The sequence below is a fragment of the Myotis lucifugus genome, unplaced genomic scaffold, assembly GCF_000147115.1.
Source record: "Myotis lucifugus unplaced genomic scaffold, Myoluc2.0 scaffold_28, whole genome shotgun sequence".
Taxonomy (NCBI): domain Eukaryota; kingdom Metazoa; phylum Chordata; class Mammalia; order Chiroptera; family Vespertilionidae; genus Myotis; species Myotis lucifugus.
This window is the reverse complement of record NW_005871076.1, coordinates 4,466,523-4,483,864: the sequence shown is the minus strand read 5'-3', so window position 1 is coordinate 4,483,864 and position 17,342 is coordinate 4,466,523. Positions and strand designations below refer to the sequence as shown.

At 43.7% G+C, this 17,342-nt stretch overlaps 2 protein-coding genes across 2 annotated transcripts in view; both read left to right on the top strand.

Moving 5' to 3' along the window:
• Positions 1-3,293: 3,293 nt before the first annotated feature.
• LOC102437860 (protocadherin gamma-C4) overlaps positions 3,294-17,342 on the top strand; it is a 148,880-nt gene continuing 134,831 nt past the window's right edge. The window contains exons 1-2 of the mRNA XM_023752040.1: positions 3,294-3,444; positions 3,478-5,912. Coding sequence (XP_023607808.1) covers positions 3,439-3,444; positions 3,478-5,901 — 2,430 coding nt within the window. The 5' untranslated portion in view covers positions 3,294-3,438 and the 3' untranslated portion in view covers positions 5,902-5,912. Of the gene's footprint in view, positions 3,445-3,477 lie in introns of the transcript that reaches the window.
• LOC111825472 (protocadherin gamma-B1-like) lies at positions 13,742-16,213 on the top strand. Its single transcript, XM_023752042.1, has one exon. The coding sequence runs from the start codon at positions 13,742-13,744 to the stop codon at positions 16,178-16,180; it is 2,439 nt and encodes an 812-aa protein (XP_023607810.1). The 3' UTR covers positions 16,181-16,213.

The following is a 17,342-nucleotide window of genomic DNA, read 5'->3' as shown; positions in this document are numbered from 1 at the left end:
TAGGAGGAGGGAGGGATGGGGAATTAGTGTTTAATGAGTACAGAGTTTCAATTGGGGAAGATGAAAAAGTTATGGAGATCGATGTGTATTTACTTAGTGCTACAGAACTATGCATTTGAAATGGTTAAAATGGTCAATTTTATGTTATGTATATTTTATTACAATTTTTGTTGTTGTTTATCCTCACCCAAGGATGTTTTTTCATTGATTTTTAGAGAGAGTGGAAGGGAAGATGGGGAGGTGGGAAGAGAGGGGGGAGAGAGAGACACACACACACTGGTGCACAGGCTGATACTCTAGCCATTGGGCAATATCAGCCAGGGCACCACAATTTTTTTAAAGAAGTCCAGTTAATCTGCTGTTAAGATCATAAGAAAAAAAGCACATAGAAAAGCCATGTGGAAAGGGAGAGGCCATGAGACTACATAGAAAGTCACTCAGATGTTTTAGCACACCAACTGAGCACAGTCCTGAGATGCTGCTGCATGGGTAACCACCAGCAAGACCAGCCAAAGAATTGAAAAGATTATCTGAGCTCAGATTGAAAATTATTGAACAAATAAAACCATGTCATTTTAAGACAGTAATTTTGGGGGTGGTTTGTTATACTCAATGATAACTAAAGTGATATGCATATAATATGACCCAGAAATCCTATTTTTTAAGTTAATGTCCTAGTCCTAAAAAGATGTGTACATGAGGAGACATGTCCAGTAAGGTTAATTGTCTCATTGTCTGCAGTAGTAAAGAAGGGAGGGGAGGGAGTAGAGAAGGAAGGAGGAGAGGAAAGAAATGGAGTAAGGAAAGGAGAAGGGGGAGTAAAAGGGAAACAAAAACCTAATATCCTCCTACAGGTATAAGAAAATAAAATTTAACGTTCTTTACATAATGGAATATTATACATCAGTTAAAATGAACATTATCAACATACATAAATATCAAAAGTGGAATGTTGAGCCAGGCAACTACTAATCTATTTTTTAAATTTCTTGTAGATTTCCCCTTCCTGGATATCTAATATCAAATAAATCATACAATACTTGGTAACAAAGTGGAATGTTTAGGAAAGTGCATTGCAGAATAAGTATACCATGATACTATTTGTATGAATTTGAAATAGACAAAAATGTTTATGGATGCATCCATATGCAGTAAAAAAATACATGGGAATAATAATTGCTATATTCTGGATGGTGATTACTTCTATGGAGGGAAGAATACAGGTGTTTTTAAGGAAGGATACTCTAGGATTTGAATCTTTGTGTGTGTTTGTTTCTTAAAAATTGATCTCCAATAACTATAGTAATAATTGTTTCAGGTAAGAATCGTCAATGGGTGAAAACTCATTTAGAAACATGACATTTACATAGTATTAAAGCATCTCTCTACAAGAAACTAATTAAAATAAAGGGAAAACAGTAATTTTACTAGAGATGTTATTAATAGAGAAACATAGAAGTCATCACCTTAACCAAATGATCAATGTTAACATTAGCAGTAATGTAAAAAAGATGTCATATACTTCCTGGTAAGATACACTGAGAAACTACAACATTTCTGTAGTATTCCTGACCCAAACCACATAATCTGAATCTAATCATGGGGGACAGGGGAATATGAGACAAACCATAATGATGGGTATTCTACTAAATAACTAACCACTACTCTTCAAAAGAATAAAATAATGAATAAAATAAAAGGCTGATGAACTGTCTCAGATTAAGTGTAACTAAAGGGAAATTCATTGAATATAATGTTTGGTCCTGGGTTTGATCACACACCAGACTTTTTTCGTTTTGCTATAAAAAGGCATTATTGTGGCAACTGTCAAAATTTGACTAACATTTGTAAGTAAGATAATAGAGCTATATCAGTGCCAATTTACTGAGGGGATGTTATTTAGTTTAAGAACTACACACTGAAGTACTTAAGAGGTAAAGGAGCATCATATGGGCAACATACTCTGAAATAGTTCAGAGAGATTGAAAGAGAGAGGGAAGGAGACAGAGACAGAGCATGAAATCAAAATGTTAAAATTTAGGATAATATGGATAACAAGTATATGGGAACCTTTGTTCTATTTTGTAACCTTCTTATAAGTCTGAAATTATTAAAAAAAAACAAATTGTTTAAGAACTGATCTCAAATATGGTGAAATATTAAGATTTTATTAATCTTAAATGGTATGTACACAGACTTCCATTACATTATTTCCTATGCTTGCCTATATGTTCGAAATATTTCAGAATTAACAAATGCAGTATTCACAAATACATAAAAATAAAACAGGAGTAAAAAGATATCCACTGCATTGTATTTTATGTGCTTAGAAACACTAAACATCAGGGGAGAAAAACTCAGCAAGCTCTAACAACTTTGAGTGACTTATTCTCCATGTGACAAAACACCTTCCTTGTTTCTTTAATGCTCCATGTTGCCTCTCACCTCAAAGCATTTGTACTGAGGTTCTAGAACACTGCTCCAGCCTCTTTCTTGATCCAATCGTACCCTTTAGGATTCAGCTTGAATTATGTCCTGGAAAAGGACCCCCCAATCTAAGCTAGTTACCCTTACTATGTATTCCCTCATTGCCCAGTGTTCCCCACCATCACAGCAGTTATACTCTATCATAAATACTCTCTTTACTTTCCTTTGCCCTCCACGATCCTGTAAACTTCAGGAGAACAAGGACTGTGTTCATCAGAGTCACCATTTCTATCTCCAGCATCAATCAGACAATGTGTCAGGCACATGATAGTCACCCAATTCAGTGTCTAATAATTCAGTATTTTAAATACAGATCTTGAAGTTAAGTGCTAAGCCATCAAGCACAGAAATTCAACATATATAACCTTAGAAGATAATGTAGCTAATGCTTTCAAATTAATCTTATTGCCTCTGAATATAAAATAAGAGGTTGAAGATGTTTAGAGCAAGGGCAGCAGCAACCTTAATCAATGCCTTGAACTTCAATAATACCTTCCAAGCGACTACTATCAAGCTCACATTCGTTTACACCATTCTTATTAATTCTGAGAGAAAGACTCCGGACTTGAACGAGTTCCTTCTAAGATATCTTAGAACTGTAAGGTTCTTCCAAGAAACTTGAAAGTCACAAAGCTAACATAAGCATCAAGGTTTGCCTGATAGAGTGCAGATATTACTTAGGCCTCTGAGCGTCGCTGTTGACCACCCAAGAAGTAAAAGCCCACAAGACACTCGATCCTACGCTACGCCTGCTACAACACAGAGGGCTGGGCATTCGGCCCCCAAGCTTCCGGACGGCTAAGAACTTCAGTCCAGCCGCCCTCTTGCTCTCTCCACAGTGAGCTGGGTCCCTTGAGTGCTGGTTCCATTCCCCAGACCTTGAGGAATAAAGATTGGAATCCCGCACTGGATGCTGGAAGTTGCCTCGGAGAAAAGATTGCAGCGGAAGAAATGGCGGTTCTGCAAAAGTTGCCACAACGCAGAAGGCTGGTCCTGCTGTGTCTCCTTTCGGCGGCCCTGTGGGTGGCTGCAGTTGGGCAGATGCGTTACTCTGTGCCAGAAGAGGTCGACAAAGGTTCCTTCGTGGGCAACGTCGCCAAGGACTTGGGTCTGGAGCCCCTGGCACTGGCGGAGCGCGGAGTCCGCATCGTCTCCAGAGGTAGGACGCAGCTCTTTGCTCTCAATCCGCGAAGCGGCAGCTTGGTCACCGCGGGCAGGATAGACCGGGAGGAGCTCTGTGCGCAGAGTGCTAAGTGTCTGGTGAATTTTAACATTCTTGTGGAAGATAAATTGACTATTTATTCAGTAGAGGTGGAAATAACAGATATAAATGATAATGCCCCTGGCTTTGGAGTAGAGGAACTGGAGCTAAAAATCAGTGAAACAACTACGCCGGGGTTCCGGATTCCTCTAAAGAGTGCTCATGATGCGGACATACGAGAGAACACCGTCCAAAAGTACGAACTTAACCCAAATGACCACTTCTCCCTGGACGTGCGAAACGGGGCGGATGGGAACAAGTACCCGGAGCTGGTGCTGGAGCGCGCCCTGGACCGCGAGGAAGAGGCTGTTCACCACCTGGTTCTCATGGCTTTGGACGGGGGCGACCCGGTCCGATCTGGCACCTCCCGTATCCGCGTAATGGTCCTGGATGCGAACGACAACGCGCCTGTCTTTACACAGCCCGAGTACCATGTAAGTGTTCCAGAGAATATGCCCGTCGGCACGCGGATACTCACGGTGACCGCCACTGACTCAGATGAGGGATCCAACGCTCAAGTGGCATATTTTCAAGAGAAAAACCCTGGGAAATCCTCAGAGGTATTTGAGCTTAAGCCAGCATCTGGAGAGATAACAATTATAAAATGTCTAGATTATGAGGATGCCAAATTCCATGAAATTGATATTGAAGCTCAGGATGGTCCAGGCCTTCTGACCAGAACGAAGGTTATTGTCACAGTTCTGGACGTGAACGACAATGTCCCAGAATTTTACATCACCACTGCTACCAGCTCAATCTCTGAAGACTCTCCTCCAGGAACCATAATTGCACTTTTCAATGTGCATGACAGAGACTCTGGGCAGAATGCGTTTATCACGTGTTCACTCCCAGAGAACCTTCCTTTCAAGTTAGAAAGGTCAGTGGACAATTACCACCGGCTGGTTACAACCAGAGCCCTTGACAGAGAACAGTTTCCCTCTTACAACATCACTGTGACCGCTAAAGATGGAGGGAACCCGTCTCTGTCCACGGATGCTCACATTTTGCTGCAGGTGGCAGATATCAATGACAACCCGCCCACCTTCCTTCACACTTCCTACTCTGCCTACATGCCTGAAAACAACCCCAGAGGCGCCTCCATCATTTCTTTGACAGCTAATGACCCCGACAGCGACCACAATGCCCATGTAACTTATTCCTTGGCTGAGTACACCCTTCATGGGGCGCCCCTGTCATCCTACATCTCCATCCACTCTGACACCGGTGTCCTCTATGCGCTGCGCTCCTTTGACTACGAGCAGTTCCGCGAACTTCAGCTGTGGGTGACAGCACAGGACAGCGGGGACCCACCGCTCAGTAGCAACGTGTCTCTGAGCCTGTTTATTCTGGATCAGAATGACAACACACCGGAGATTCTGTATCCTGCACTCCCCACGGATGGTTCCACCGGCATGGAACTGGCGCCTCGCTCCGCAGAACCCGGATACCTGGTGACCAAGGTGGTGGCAGTGGACAGAGACTCAGGCCAGAACGCCTGGCTGTCCTACCGCCTGCTCAAGGCCAGCGAGCCAGGGCTCTTCGCGGTGGGGCTGCACACAGGAGAGGTGCGCACTGCGCGGGCCCTGCTGGACAGAGACGCGCTCAAGCAGAGCCTGGTGGTGGCTGTTCAGGACCATGGCCAGCCCCCTCTCTCTGCCACTGTCACGCTCACAGTGGCTGTGGCTGACAGCATCCCAGATGTCCTGGCTGACCTGGATAGCCTCGAACCCTCCGCGAACCCTGACGCCTCGGACCTCACTTTGTACCTGGTGGTGGCAGTGGCTGCGGTCTCCTGCGTCTTTCTAGCCTTTGTCATCGTGTTGCTGGCGCTCAGGTTGAGGCGCTGGCACATGTCACGTCTGCTCCAGGCTTCAGGAGGCGGGTTGGAGGGCCTGCCTGCCTCGCACCTTGTGGGCGTGGACGGGGTGCAGGCTTTCCTGCAGACCTATTCCCACGGAGTCTCCCTCACGGCGGACTCGCGGAAGAGTCACCTGATTTTCCCGCAGCCCAACTATGCAGACACGCTCATCAGCCAGGAGAGCTGCGAGAAAAAGGATTTTCTATCAGCGCCTCAGTCTTTACTTGAAGATAAAGGAGAAGAAACATTACCTCAGGTAAACTTTCTTCACAATATGCTTATGAGCTATCACTAAAATAAATAAAATTGCCCATTTACTTAGCTTCTCCACTGTTTACCATATTTCTTCTATTTTGCATATTTCCTTGACAATATATTCAATGTTTAGTAAATGAGTCCTGGTGAATTATTTCTCGCTACTTCTAAGTTTTCACACACTGTAAGGGGGAAGAGGGGCTAGAATCATAGTGTCATAAGTATAAATCAGGAGTTAGTAGGTAAAGATGATATGTCAGTTATCGAAAGAACATTGGGAACCAGGGCTACTGGTTTCTTATACATTGTTTCCCATCTTTGGGTAAATCACCTCATCTACCTGGGTTAATAATTCTTTCTCTCTTAACAATATGAAGATTGATTTTATCTTTATTCAAGTGCTTTAAAAATTAAGGCTTTTATATTTGAATTACTTTATGAATAATGAAACACTTTATTTGGTTAGTTTCTTCTCACTCAATCTTATTTTTCCTTCAGTTTGGCAGTGAGGTTCTTTATTTGATTTGATTTGCATGATCTTCCCTATTTAAAAGATGGAAATTTAGAAATACCAATGCTTTATCATGTTTCAGGAAGATATGTCATGGTATTTCTGCTTAGTTAAAAATCTCATTCATCTCTAGATTAACTAGGTGTTCCTTGAAGAAGTGATTGAATTATTGTTTGCTCTATAATAAATAGGTAGTATAATAGTAAACATGTTTCTCTTTTATGTTTTTATTTTTTCTCATATCTTATAATCATACTAGAGGCCTGGGGCACAACATTCGTGCACTGGGGCGGGCGGAGGTCCCTCAGCCCAGCCTGCACCCTCTCACAGTCTGGGATCCTGACAGCTAATGACCCCGAGGGGTCCTTGGCATTACCACAGAGGCAAGAGAGGCTCCCGCCACCACCTCTGTGCTCACCAGCAATGAGCCTGGCTTCTGGCTGAGTGGTGCTCCCCCTGTGGGAGCTCACTGACCACCAGGGAGCAGCTCCTGCATTGAGTGTCTTCCCCCCTGGTGGTCAGTACGCATCATAGCAACCAGTCGTTCTACCATTGGTCGATTTGCATATTAGCCTTTTATTATATAGGATTACCTTTTTATCTTTAAAAATAATATATATCCTCAAGGGACTTAGAGACTATGTCAGTAATTGCCCCTAAAATCCTCCTTATAAATCTCTCTTTTCAAACTTTCCCATTTATAGCAGCTATTTAATACATTCCTAATCCTGTCATGGATGGCTCCTCAGTCCCCCTCAGAAACCACGGCTTTCCTTCCCCATTCCTTTTTCCATGTTGGCTTTTAGTATGTTATCACATATTTAATCATGGAATAAAGAATGCACTAATATTCTATGTAACTGGCATTATTTTTATTTTTATTTGGAAGTAATCATGCACTAACTGAGTCTTGTATTTAATGGTATCATCTTTCAAGGTTCTGTGATTATTATAATTAAGGGCATCTGAAGGAAAATTGATCTGAGACAATGTATTCCATTGTGTTATGAGATAAAATTGTAACTCATTGTGGAATAATATAACATCTTGTAGGTAATTAATAAGTTAACTGAGGAAAATTAAAGACAGTTTCTTTTAGTGTGTATAGTAACTTCACAAGAATAAATGCCTTAAACCTGGGTATATAATGCATCATAATTGAAATGACAACTGTATTGTATTCTTATTTTGTGCTTGGAAAGGAAAATGCACAGAAAAAAAGGGGGTTTCTGGAACATAAAACAAATGTTTATCTCCACTAGGTGGGTCTTTTAAAACCCTCCTCAAACTCTAGATTTGAGCAAAGTGAACTACTTTTAGTACCCTGGAGTTCTGTGGTTTCTCACTCACATCTAAGTCCTGCCATGCTGTTCTCTCATTCCAGGCCTTCCCCCTGATCCACTCCTCTCATGTTTTTGGGGGAAAGCCTTTGCTAAACTCCAAGGCCAGAATGACAGTGCACTGTCATTTATTGTTTGCTTTTCTATCTTCATAATATCTGTGAAGGAAGTGACTTGTCCATATTGTTCATCTGAAATCCCCAGATATTGTCTGACACCCAATTATATGTTTATTTAATGAATTGGTTAAATAAAAATAGTAAAACTAAGATGTCAGGCTATTAGGGACAAACTTCAAGAGGCATGATTTGTAAATATGGCTGATGTTTCTGTGTGGTTCTTAAACTTTGAATATCTTGAAACAATAACTCTAGCATGTTTGAAGCAATATTGATGACATTAAGGTTAGTTCATGGCTTCCAGAGGAAATAACTTGAAGTCACATCCTTTAACACAAAGCATTTCAATTATGTGAAACAAACACCAATCCTGCTACCTCTTATAAAAATGATTTTGGGTGTTGGGAAACTTTAAAAATAGAAATTTGTCAACAATAAAAAAAATTTTTAATACAAATTTGAGTTTGCCTGAGAGGGTGCAATAAACGGTTAGGCCTCTGAGCGTCGCTGTTGACCACTCAAGGAGGAAAATGCAATGGGAGAGCTAGTCCACCATTTCCTTGTTTCTAAAAAGCAAAAGGAGTCAGCAAATCATACTCAGAAGATCCAGGGCTGCTACGCTCACCTGTCGGTCAACCAGCTCTGTGACCCATGAATTAGGCCCACTCTCATTGAGAAAATAAGAGTGGGTTCCGTCGTGGGAAGCTGTAACTGGATACAGAAAAAAAGAATTCACCAAAAAGGAAATGACCAATTATCTGATCAGAAACAGCGCAGGACTGACCCTGCTGTGCGCGCTCCTGGGGACGCTGTGCAAGACTGGATCGGGACAAATCCGGTACTCAGTGCTGGAGGAGCTGGACAAAGGCTCCTTCGTGGGCAACATCTCCAAGGACCTGGGGCTGAAGCCTCCGGAGCTGGCAGAGCGCAGAGTCCGCATCGTCTCCAAAGGTATGACGCAACTCTTTGCTCTGAACCCTCGAAGCGGCAGCTTGGTCACCGCGGGCAGGATAGACAGGGAGGAGCTCTGTGCGCAAAGCACGCGGTGTCTAGTAAAATTTAACATCCTGGTTGAAGACAAACTGAAAATTTTTGAAGTAGAAGTAGAAATTAAAGACATTAATGATAATGCTCCTGATTTTCTAACGGAGGAATTGGAAATAAAAATTGGTGAACTAACGGCTCCTGGAACTCGATTTCCACTGACGACTGCATTTGACCCAGATGTGGGCATAAACTCTCTGCAAAACTATCAGCTCAGCCCCGATGACTATTTCTCCCTGGCTGTGAAGGTTGTCTCTGATGGAGCCAAGTACCCAGAGCTGGTGCTGGAGCAGGCTCTGGACCGTGAGGAAAAGAAAGTTCACGAGCTTGTCCTCATTGCTTCTGATGGTGGGGACCCTGTTCACTCTGGCAACTTGTACATCCAGGTGATAGTTCTGGATGCGAATGACAACCCACCAGTATTTACCCAGCCTGAGTACCGAGTAAGTGTTCAGGAGAACTTGCCAGTGGGCACCCGGCTGCTCACTGTGAATGCCACTGACCCTGATGAGGGATTCAATGCTCAAGTGTCCTACATTCTAGATAAAATGCCTGGGAAAATTGCTCAGATTTTTCATCTCAACTCAGTGACTGGAGATATATCCATATTAAAAAGTCTAGATTATGAGGATGCTATATTCTATGAAATTAAAATTAAAGCACAAGATGGACCAGGTCTCCTCTCAAAAGCCAAGATTCTAGTCACAGTTCTGGATGTGAATGACAATGCCCCAGAAATTACAATCACTTCTTTCACAGGATCAGTCTCAGAAGAGGCTACTGCAGGAAGAGAAGTTGCCCTTGTCAATGTGCATGACCGGGATTCTGGTCAAAATGGGCAAGTCACGGTTTTTGTTCTGGGAAACATGCCATTTAATTTGGAAAAATCAATAGACCAATATTACCGTTTAGTGACAGCCAGATCCCTGGACCGGGAACAGGTTTCTGAATATAACATCACTCTGAGAGCTACAGATGGAGGAAGTCCACCACTGTCTACAGACACTCACATCATGCTACACGTGGAAGACATCAATGACAACCCACCTGCCTTCACTCATGCCTCCTACTCTGCCTATGTTCCAGAAAACAACCCCAGGGGAGCCTCCATCTTTGCTGTGACTGCCCAAGACCCTGACAGCATCAAGAATGCCCACATCACTTACGCACTGACTGACGATACCATTCAAGGGGCGCCTCTCTCCACTTATGTCTCCATCAACTCTGACACTGGAGTCCTCTACGCTCTTCGATCCTTTGACCATGAACAGGTTAGAGACCTGAAAGTACTGGTAACAGCCAGTGACAGCGGGGACCCTCCTCTCAGCAGCAACGTGTCTCTAACCCTGTTCGTACTGGACCAGAATGACAATGCACCTGAAATCCTCTACCCCACCCTCCCCACGGATGGTTCCACTGGTGTGGAACTGGCGCCCCGGTCTGCAGAGCCCGGCTACTTGGTAACTAAGGTGGTGGCAGTGGACAGAGACTCAGGCCAGAATGCCTGGCTATCCTACCGCCTGCTTAAGGCCAGCGAGCCAGGGCTTTTCATGGTTGGGCTGCACACAGGAGAGGTGCGCACTGCGCGAGCCCTGCTGGACAGAGATTCACTCAAGCAGAGCCTGGTGGTGGCAGTCCAGGATCATGGCCAGCCCCCTCTCTCAGCCACTGTCACACTCACTGTGGCTGTGGCTAACAGCATCCCAGATGTATTGGCTGACTTGGGCAGTCTTGAGATCCCTTCAACTCCAGAGGCCTCAGACCTCACACTGTACCTGGTGGTGGCAGTGGCTGCGGTCTCCTGTGTCTTCCTTGCCTTTGTTATCATCCTGCTGGCACTCAGGCTGAGGCGCTGGCACACATCACGTCTGCTCCAGGCTTCAGGAGGTGGGTTGGCGCGTGTGCCCACCTCACACTTTGTGGGCGTGGATGGGGTGCAGGCGTTCCTGCAGACCTATTCCCATGAGGTCTGCCTCACTGCTGACTCGGGGAAGAGTCACCTGATCTTCCCCCAACCCAACTATGCTGACACACTCATCAGCCAGGAGAGCTGTGAGAAAAGTGAGCCACTTTTGGTAACTCAAGATTTACTCGAAGCAAAAGGAGACCCCAAGCTACTTCAGGTGAGTTTATTTCTTTCTTCTTCTAATATTATAAAGAACAATTATGCCAGTGTGATTATTATAAAGCTTATATAAGCTCAGTCCTGTTGTTTAAATATTTGTTTTTCTCTCTTTCTGAACCTATGGTAGGGCTACATGCCCTGGCCTAGTGTAACTGAGAGGGCCTAGGAACTAGTTCTGGCCAAGACCTTGTAAATGGAAGAAGGTGTGTCTCTACCTGGAGGAAACTCTAATTGCCATTGTGGGAATTTCCAGATCTCTAAGATATTTTTTGAAATTGTGATTGCTCCTTCTACCTGAGTCCTTGGTTAGATGAGAGATGAGTCCTGTGGTTACCCAACATTGACCTATACCTGTGACAAATAGACCTTTTTCATTTAAAATCCCTGTGATTTGAAGATTGTCACTCCAGCCTACTTAGCCTATCCTGACTGATACAAACTACTAAATATATATATTTAGTTAGTTAGTTTAGGCTCCCATAAATGATGCTTAACTCCTTTTAAGCAAGACCACACTCTTTATCTCAATGACATAAAAATTGTAGGATAAAAAAATGTAGTTGGTCACATTGTTTTACTTGGCCTGTAGTCCCTATTATGCATGTTGAAAATGAGTGGTGTATTCATATTGATTGAAACTGTTTTCCTGAAGATGGGAAGTTCAATTGCCTAAACTGTTACGAGCTTTGGAGTGGTATTTCTTGTTCTTTGAGAAGGATAAAAAATGTAAAGGGATATGTCTTGGCCTTTGCATGTTTCCAGGCCATATGCTGCAATAATGAAAAGGAGTCTACAACTTTCTTTGGCCAGAAATTGCGGCCAATTTATAAAATTACTTTCACCCATAAAGTCACATCAGAGAGTCATCCAAAGTTTGACCAAAATATATTTCATTAGAGCTCAAACAAAGGAACAGATATCTCCCTCAATATATTAGGAAGAGTTACATTTAAAGTGTGTGACAACAGGGCCTGAACAAAATAACTCAAACATGCAAATACACACAGGAAAAGGGCACATCACCTTTGGAATATCGTTTTAGGAAAATCTTTATAATATTAATATCACTTTCCTTGAAAGGAGAAAAAATATATTAAATGGCTAGTGTCAGGAGAACTTTAGATGTTCAAAGAGAATTTTCTAAGAATCCCATATAAAACATAACCTACATAGATGTTGTGAAGATGCAGGGGGAATACAAAGGCAGTACAATTTCCATCTACAGGTATAGATAATAAAAGGTTTCAGACATCCTTTTTTCATTAAAAAAGTATTTTTTTAAAGGATGGGCAAGAATTCATTATAAGAGAAAGGGAGAAAATTCTAATGAAAGGAAGAAAAAGCCTAAAGGCATGAAGGAAAACAAAGGAAAAGATGTCTTAGGAAAACAGGTCTGTTTTGACTGAGTGTAAGATGAGTGTGGTTCAGCACTGAAAATTGTAGAACAAATTGTTGGGTTGATATCTATTTGGTAGTGCATTTGTTTGTTTTTGTTACCCAAGACCAGTTCAAGAATTACAGGTAAGTTCTAAAATGGAGTGTATAAATATTCTCACTGCTTCTCCAAGATTAAACCTAGTGATCAAGTCAAACTCATTTCATTTATTAATGGTGTACATTGGCTGGAGCTGAAAATTGACATTATGGAGTATTGTATACATGTTCATATAATAAAGAAGCATTGGTTTCATAAAAATAAATATGGCTGCCCTAGCTGGTTTTGCTCAGTGGATAGAGCATCAGCCTGTGGAGTGATGGGCCCCAGGTTCAATTCTGGTTAAGGGCACATGCCTGGGTTGCAGGCTCGATCCCCAGCAAGGGGTGTGCGGGAGGCAGACAATCGATGATTCTCTCTCATCATTGATGTTTCTCTCTCTCCCTCTCCTTTCCTCTCTGAAATCAATAAAAAATATATTTATAAATAAATAAATATGGCTCACACAAGATTCAGCTTTATAAATGCATGTATGTGTGCCCAAATTTTAAATTGGTCTCTTTAACAAAACATCAAGCTCTGCTGTACATAACAGGAAGATTATGCTTTTAAAAGATAAGCAATACATTAAAATAAACCTAGGAACTTAACTCACTCTTTTTTTTGCAAAGACTATATCTTTGAAAAGTATTACGTACAGAATTGATGAAATATATGTGGAGGGAGTTAAAATACTAAATAAGGGAAGTTATGGATTACAAAAATGTAAGGGTCATAATACACTAAAATGAGGATAAAAAGCCAGTAACTTATTTTGTTACATCCATACTAGTTAAACCAATTTTATAAATATAATAAAATTACTGAAGATATTTTTGCCCCCAAACTGAAAAACAAGGCTGTATGCCTTATGAAATATTTAAATGAAAAAAGATGCAAAATGGTGGCAACGTTTATGAGATGAACAAAACAGAAAATGTCACATTTAAAGGGAAAACTTTATTTGTTCTTTCAAACAAATAAGAGGCAAAGTGCATAGAGTCAAGAGCTTACACTTTGAGGATAGCTACGCTATATGTAGTTTTCCCAAACGACCTCCGGGTGCCGCTGTTGACCAAAGGGAAGAAGGGGTTCTCAGTTCGCCAGTGCTTCCTGGCGAGTGCTTTCTAGCTTTGTCCTGCGCACAGCGGAAACGGACCCGCTCCTGTGCACCTAGAAGCACGCAACAAGTCCTATCCTCAAGTCGTTGGTTTTTTAAACATCCCAGAGACATCTGGAGAAGAAGCTTCCCCATTGAGTTCAAGAAATGCAAAGGAGCTTCAGGCAAGCTGAAACGATGAAAAGTCAGGTACGGTTTCTCTTCTTGCTGTCTTTGTTGTGCGGGGCCATCTCCCAGCAGATCCAGTACGTAATTCCAGAGGAGCTGGCCAAGGGATCAAGGGTGGGGAACCTCGCCAAGGATCTGAGGCTCAGTGTCCAGGACTTGCCAGCTCGAAAACTGCGGGTTAGTGCAGAGGAATTTTTCAACGTGAGTGCGGAGAATGGGGATTTGTTAGTGAGCGGTAGGATAGATAGAGAGAAGATTTGCGGGAGAAAATCTGAGTGTGCAATGGAATTTGAACTGGTCGCTGAAAACCCAATGAATGTGTTCCATGTGATTGTTGCAATCCAAGATATTAATGACAACGCACCGCGTTTCCTTGCAAAAGGCATTGACTTAGAAATCTGTGAGTCAGCCGTACCAGGGGTAAAATTCCCACTAGACTCTGCACAAGATGCAGATGTAGGAAGTAACTCACTGAAGGTTTATACCATCAACCCCAATGACCACTTCTCTCTGGCAACGAAGGAAAGTCCTGATGGAAGTAAATACCCAGAATTACTGCTGGAAAAGCCTCTGGACAGAGAACAGCAGAACTCCCACCGCTTAATCCTGACTGCCATGGATGGCGGGGACCCTCCTCTAAGTGGCACCACCCAGATCCAGATCCTGGTCACTGATGCCAACGATCATGCTCCAGTGTTCAGCCAGGACACGTACAGAGTTAGACTCCAAGAAAATGTGCCCCGGGGAACTTCCGTGCTGCGCGTGAAGGCAACTGACCAGGATGAGGGTGCTAATGCACAGATCACCTATGCCTTCCTCAGTGCCCCAACGAGCACCAACCTTCTCTTCAATCTCAACCCAAATACTGGTGACATCACAACCAATGGAACAGTGGATTTCGAAGAGACAAGTATGTATATGTTGGCTGTAGAAGCCAAGGATGGAGGCGTACACACAGCTCACTGCAGTGTTCATATTGAAATTGTCGATGAGAATGACAATGCCCCAGAGGTGACATTCATGTCCTTTTCTAACAAGATTCCTGAGGACTCAGACCTGGGAACCGTAATAGCCCTCATTAAAGTGCGAGACCAGGATTCTGGGCAAAATGGTCTGGTGACATGCTATATTCAGAAAGAAGTTCCCTTCCGATTAGAATCCACCTCCAAGAATTATTACAAGCTGGTGATTGACAGTGCTCTAGACCGGGAGCAGATAGCAGAGTACAATGTCACTGTCACAGCCACCGACAAGGGCAAGCCATCCCTATCCTCCAGTACAAGCATCACCCTACACATCACTGACGTCAACGACAACGCCCCGGTTTTCCAGCAGCCAGCCTACCTGGTCCACGTGCCAGAAAACAACCCGCCCGGGGCCTCCATCGCGCAGGTCAGCGCCTCTGACCCCGACCTGGGACCCAACGGCCAGGTGTCCTACTCCATCGTGGCCAGCGACCTGGAGCCACGGGCGCTGTCGTCCTACGTGTCCGTGAGCGCGCACAGCGGGGTGGTGTTCGCGCAGCGCGCCTTTGACCACGAGCAGCTGCGCGCCTTTGAGCTGACGCTGCAGGCCCGCGACCAGGGCTCGCCCGCGCTCAGCGCCAACGTGAGCCTGCGCGTGCTGGTGGGCGACCGCAACGACAACGCGCCCAGGGTGCTGTACCCGGCGCTGGGGCCCGACGGCTCTGCGCTCTTCGACACGGTGCCGCGCGCCGCGCAGCCGGGCTACCTGGTCACCAAGGTGGTGGCGGTGGACGCGGACTCGGGACACAATGCCTGGCTGTCCTACCACGTGCTGCAGGCCAGCGAGCCCGGGCTCTTCAGCCTGGGGCTGCGAACCGGCGAGGTGCGCACAGCTCGTGCTTTGGGCGACAGGGACGCGGCCCGCCAGCGCCTGCTGGTCGCCGTGCGGGACGGGGGACAGCCGCCCCTCTCTGCCACCGCCACGCTGCTGCTGGTATTTGCGGATAGCGTACAAGAGGTACTGCCAGACCTTAGCGACCTCCCTTCGCCCTCTGACCCCCAGGCTGAGCTGCAATTTTACCTGGTGGTGGCCTTGGCCTTGATCTCCGTGCTTTTCCTCCTCGCGGTGATTCTGGTGGTTGCCCTGCGCTTGCGACGCTCCTCTAGCCCCACCACCTGGGGCTGCTTTCAGCCTGGTGTTTGCTCCAAGTCTGGCCCCGTGGTTCCCCCCAACTACAGTGAGGGGACTTTGCCCTATTCTTACAATCTGTGTGTTGCCTCGAATCCAGCAATGACCAAATTAAATTTTTCTAACCTGACCCCGGAAATGGTGCCCCCTCGGGATCTCCTGTGCGAGGATCCTTCTGTGGATGTATGTGCCAATAATGAAGACCCCCAAATCGCTTATGACTCTTCTTTTCCCTCACACGTGAGTTTCTATAAACCTACTTAAATTTTATATGTTGTATTTTATTCTCAGTGTGCATAATTAGTTTGGTCTTTGTCCATTGTTCTAGTAGTGGTAGTGGGAGCGGAGGTGTATCGGATGAGTGGAAATGGGTCTCTTGATTGTTCATGCTCTTGGCAATTACCTAACTACTACTTCTCAATCGGCACCATTGGCATTTCTGTATGGTCAGCAAATCTTCTTAAAGAGAGCTGTTCTTGGTTGTCACTGCTTTTAGTAATAGCACTACCCGTTCTTAGTTGATGTGTGATACTGTTATTTTCAAGCACTTTATAAATGTACTGGCAGTTCTTTCTCCTTAAGTTAAACTTTATGTTCATCTCATCAAATACATCCTAGTTATTATATTTTTTGCTGCAATGTGTATTTTTGTTTTTAAATGTTTTTATTTATTTTAGAGAGAGAAAAAGGGAGGGGGGGAGAGAGAAACATCTATTGGTTGCCTCCCATAGGCACCCTGACTCCCATGGGGGATTGAACCTGAAACCTGGGCATGTTTCCTGACCTGGAACCGAACCAGAGACCTTTTGGTGCAGGGAAGGACACTCAACCATCTAAGCCACACTGCTCAGGGCTGTAATGTGTATTTTTAATATAGTTTTCCAATCATTATGTTTTCTTTTTATCACTTATCACATGTAGCAAAGACTGTCAGATCTTACATGTGAATCACTGCCTTTGGGTCAACTTTATCCCACTTCATAATCTCATTCAGGAATAATTTTCTTAACCCTTCTTTAATAATTTATCCTATTCTACTTTGTCACGGTTATAGTAAATACAACAGACATTTTTATAAAGCCTGTCCCACATTTTGTTTTTTTAGTATAGGTTTCTGAGAAAAGAATCAATTTTTTCAAAACATCTTATTTTCCTCCCAATCCCCAGAAATTTGTGGGTCCTTTGAGAATTGTGAAAAATACCTTTAACCTACTCTACAAATTTTGAAGATTTAAAAACTCTGAGTAGTTAATGGGCTTTTGTGCCTGGTTAAAATTTATGAGTAATTTCTAGATGTTACTTATTATGTGAGGAATAATCTAAAGAACTGGGTACTTGCTGCTTTATCTCAAGTTTTCTCAGATTAGTAAATTACTCTAAGTTTCCTTAAATAAGAAAACTATGAAAGATACAATGACTATATATA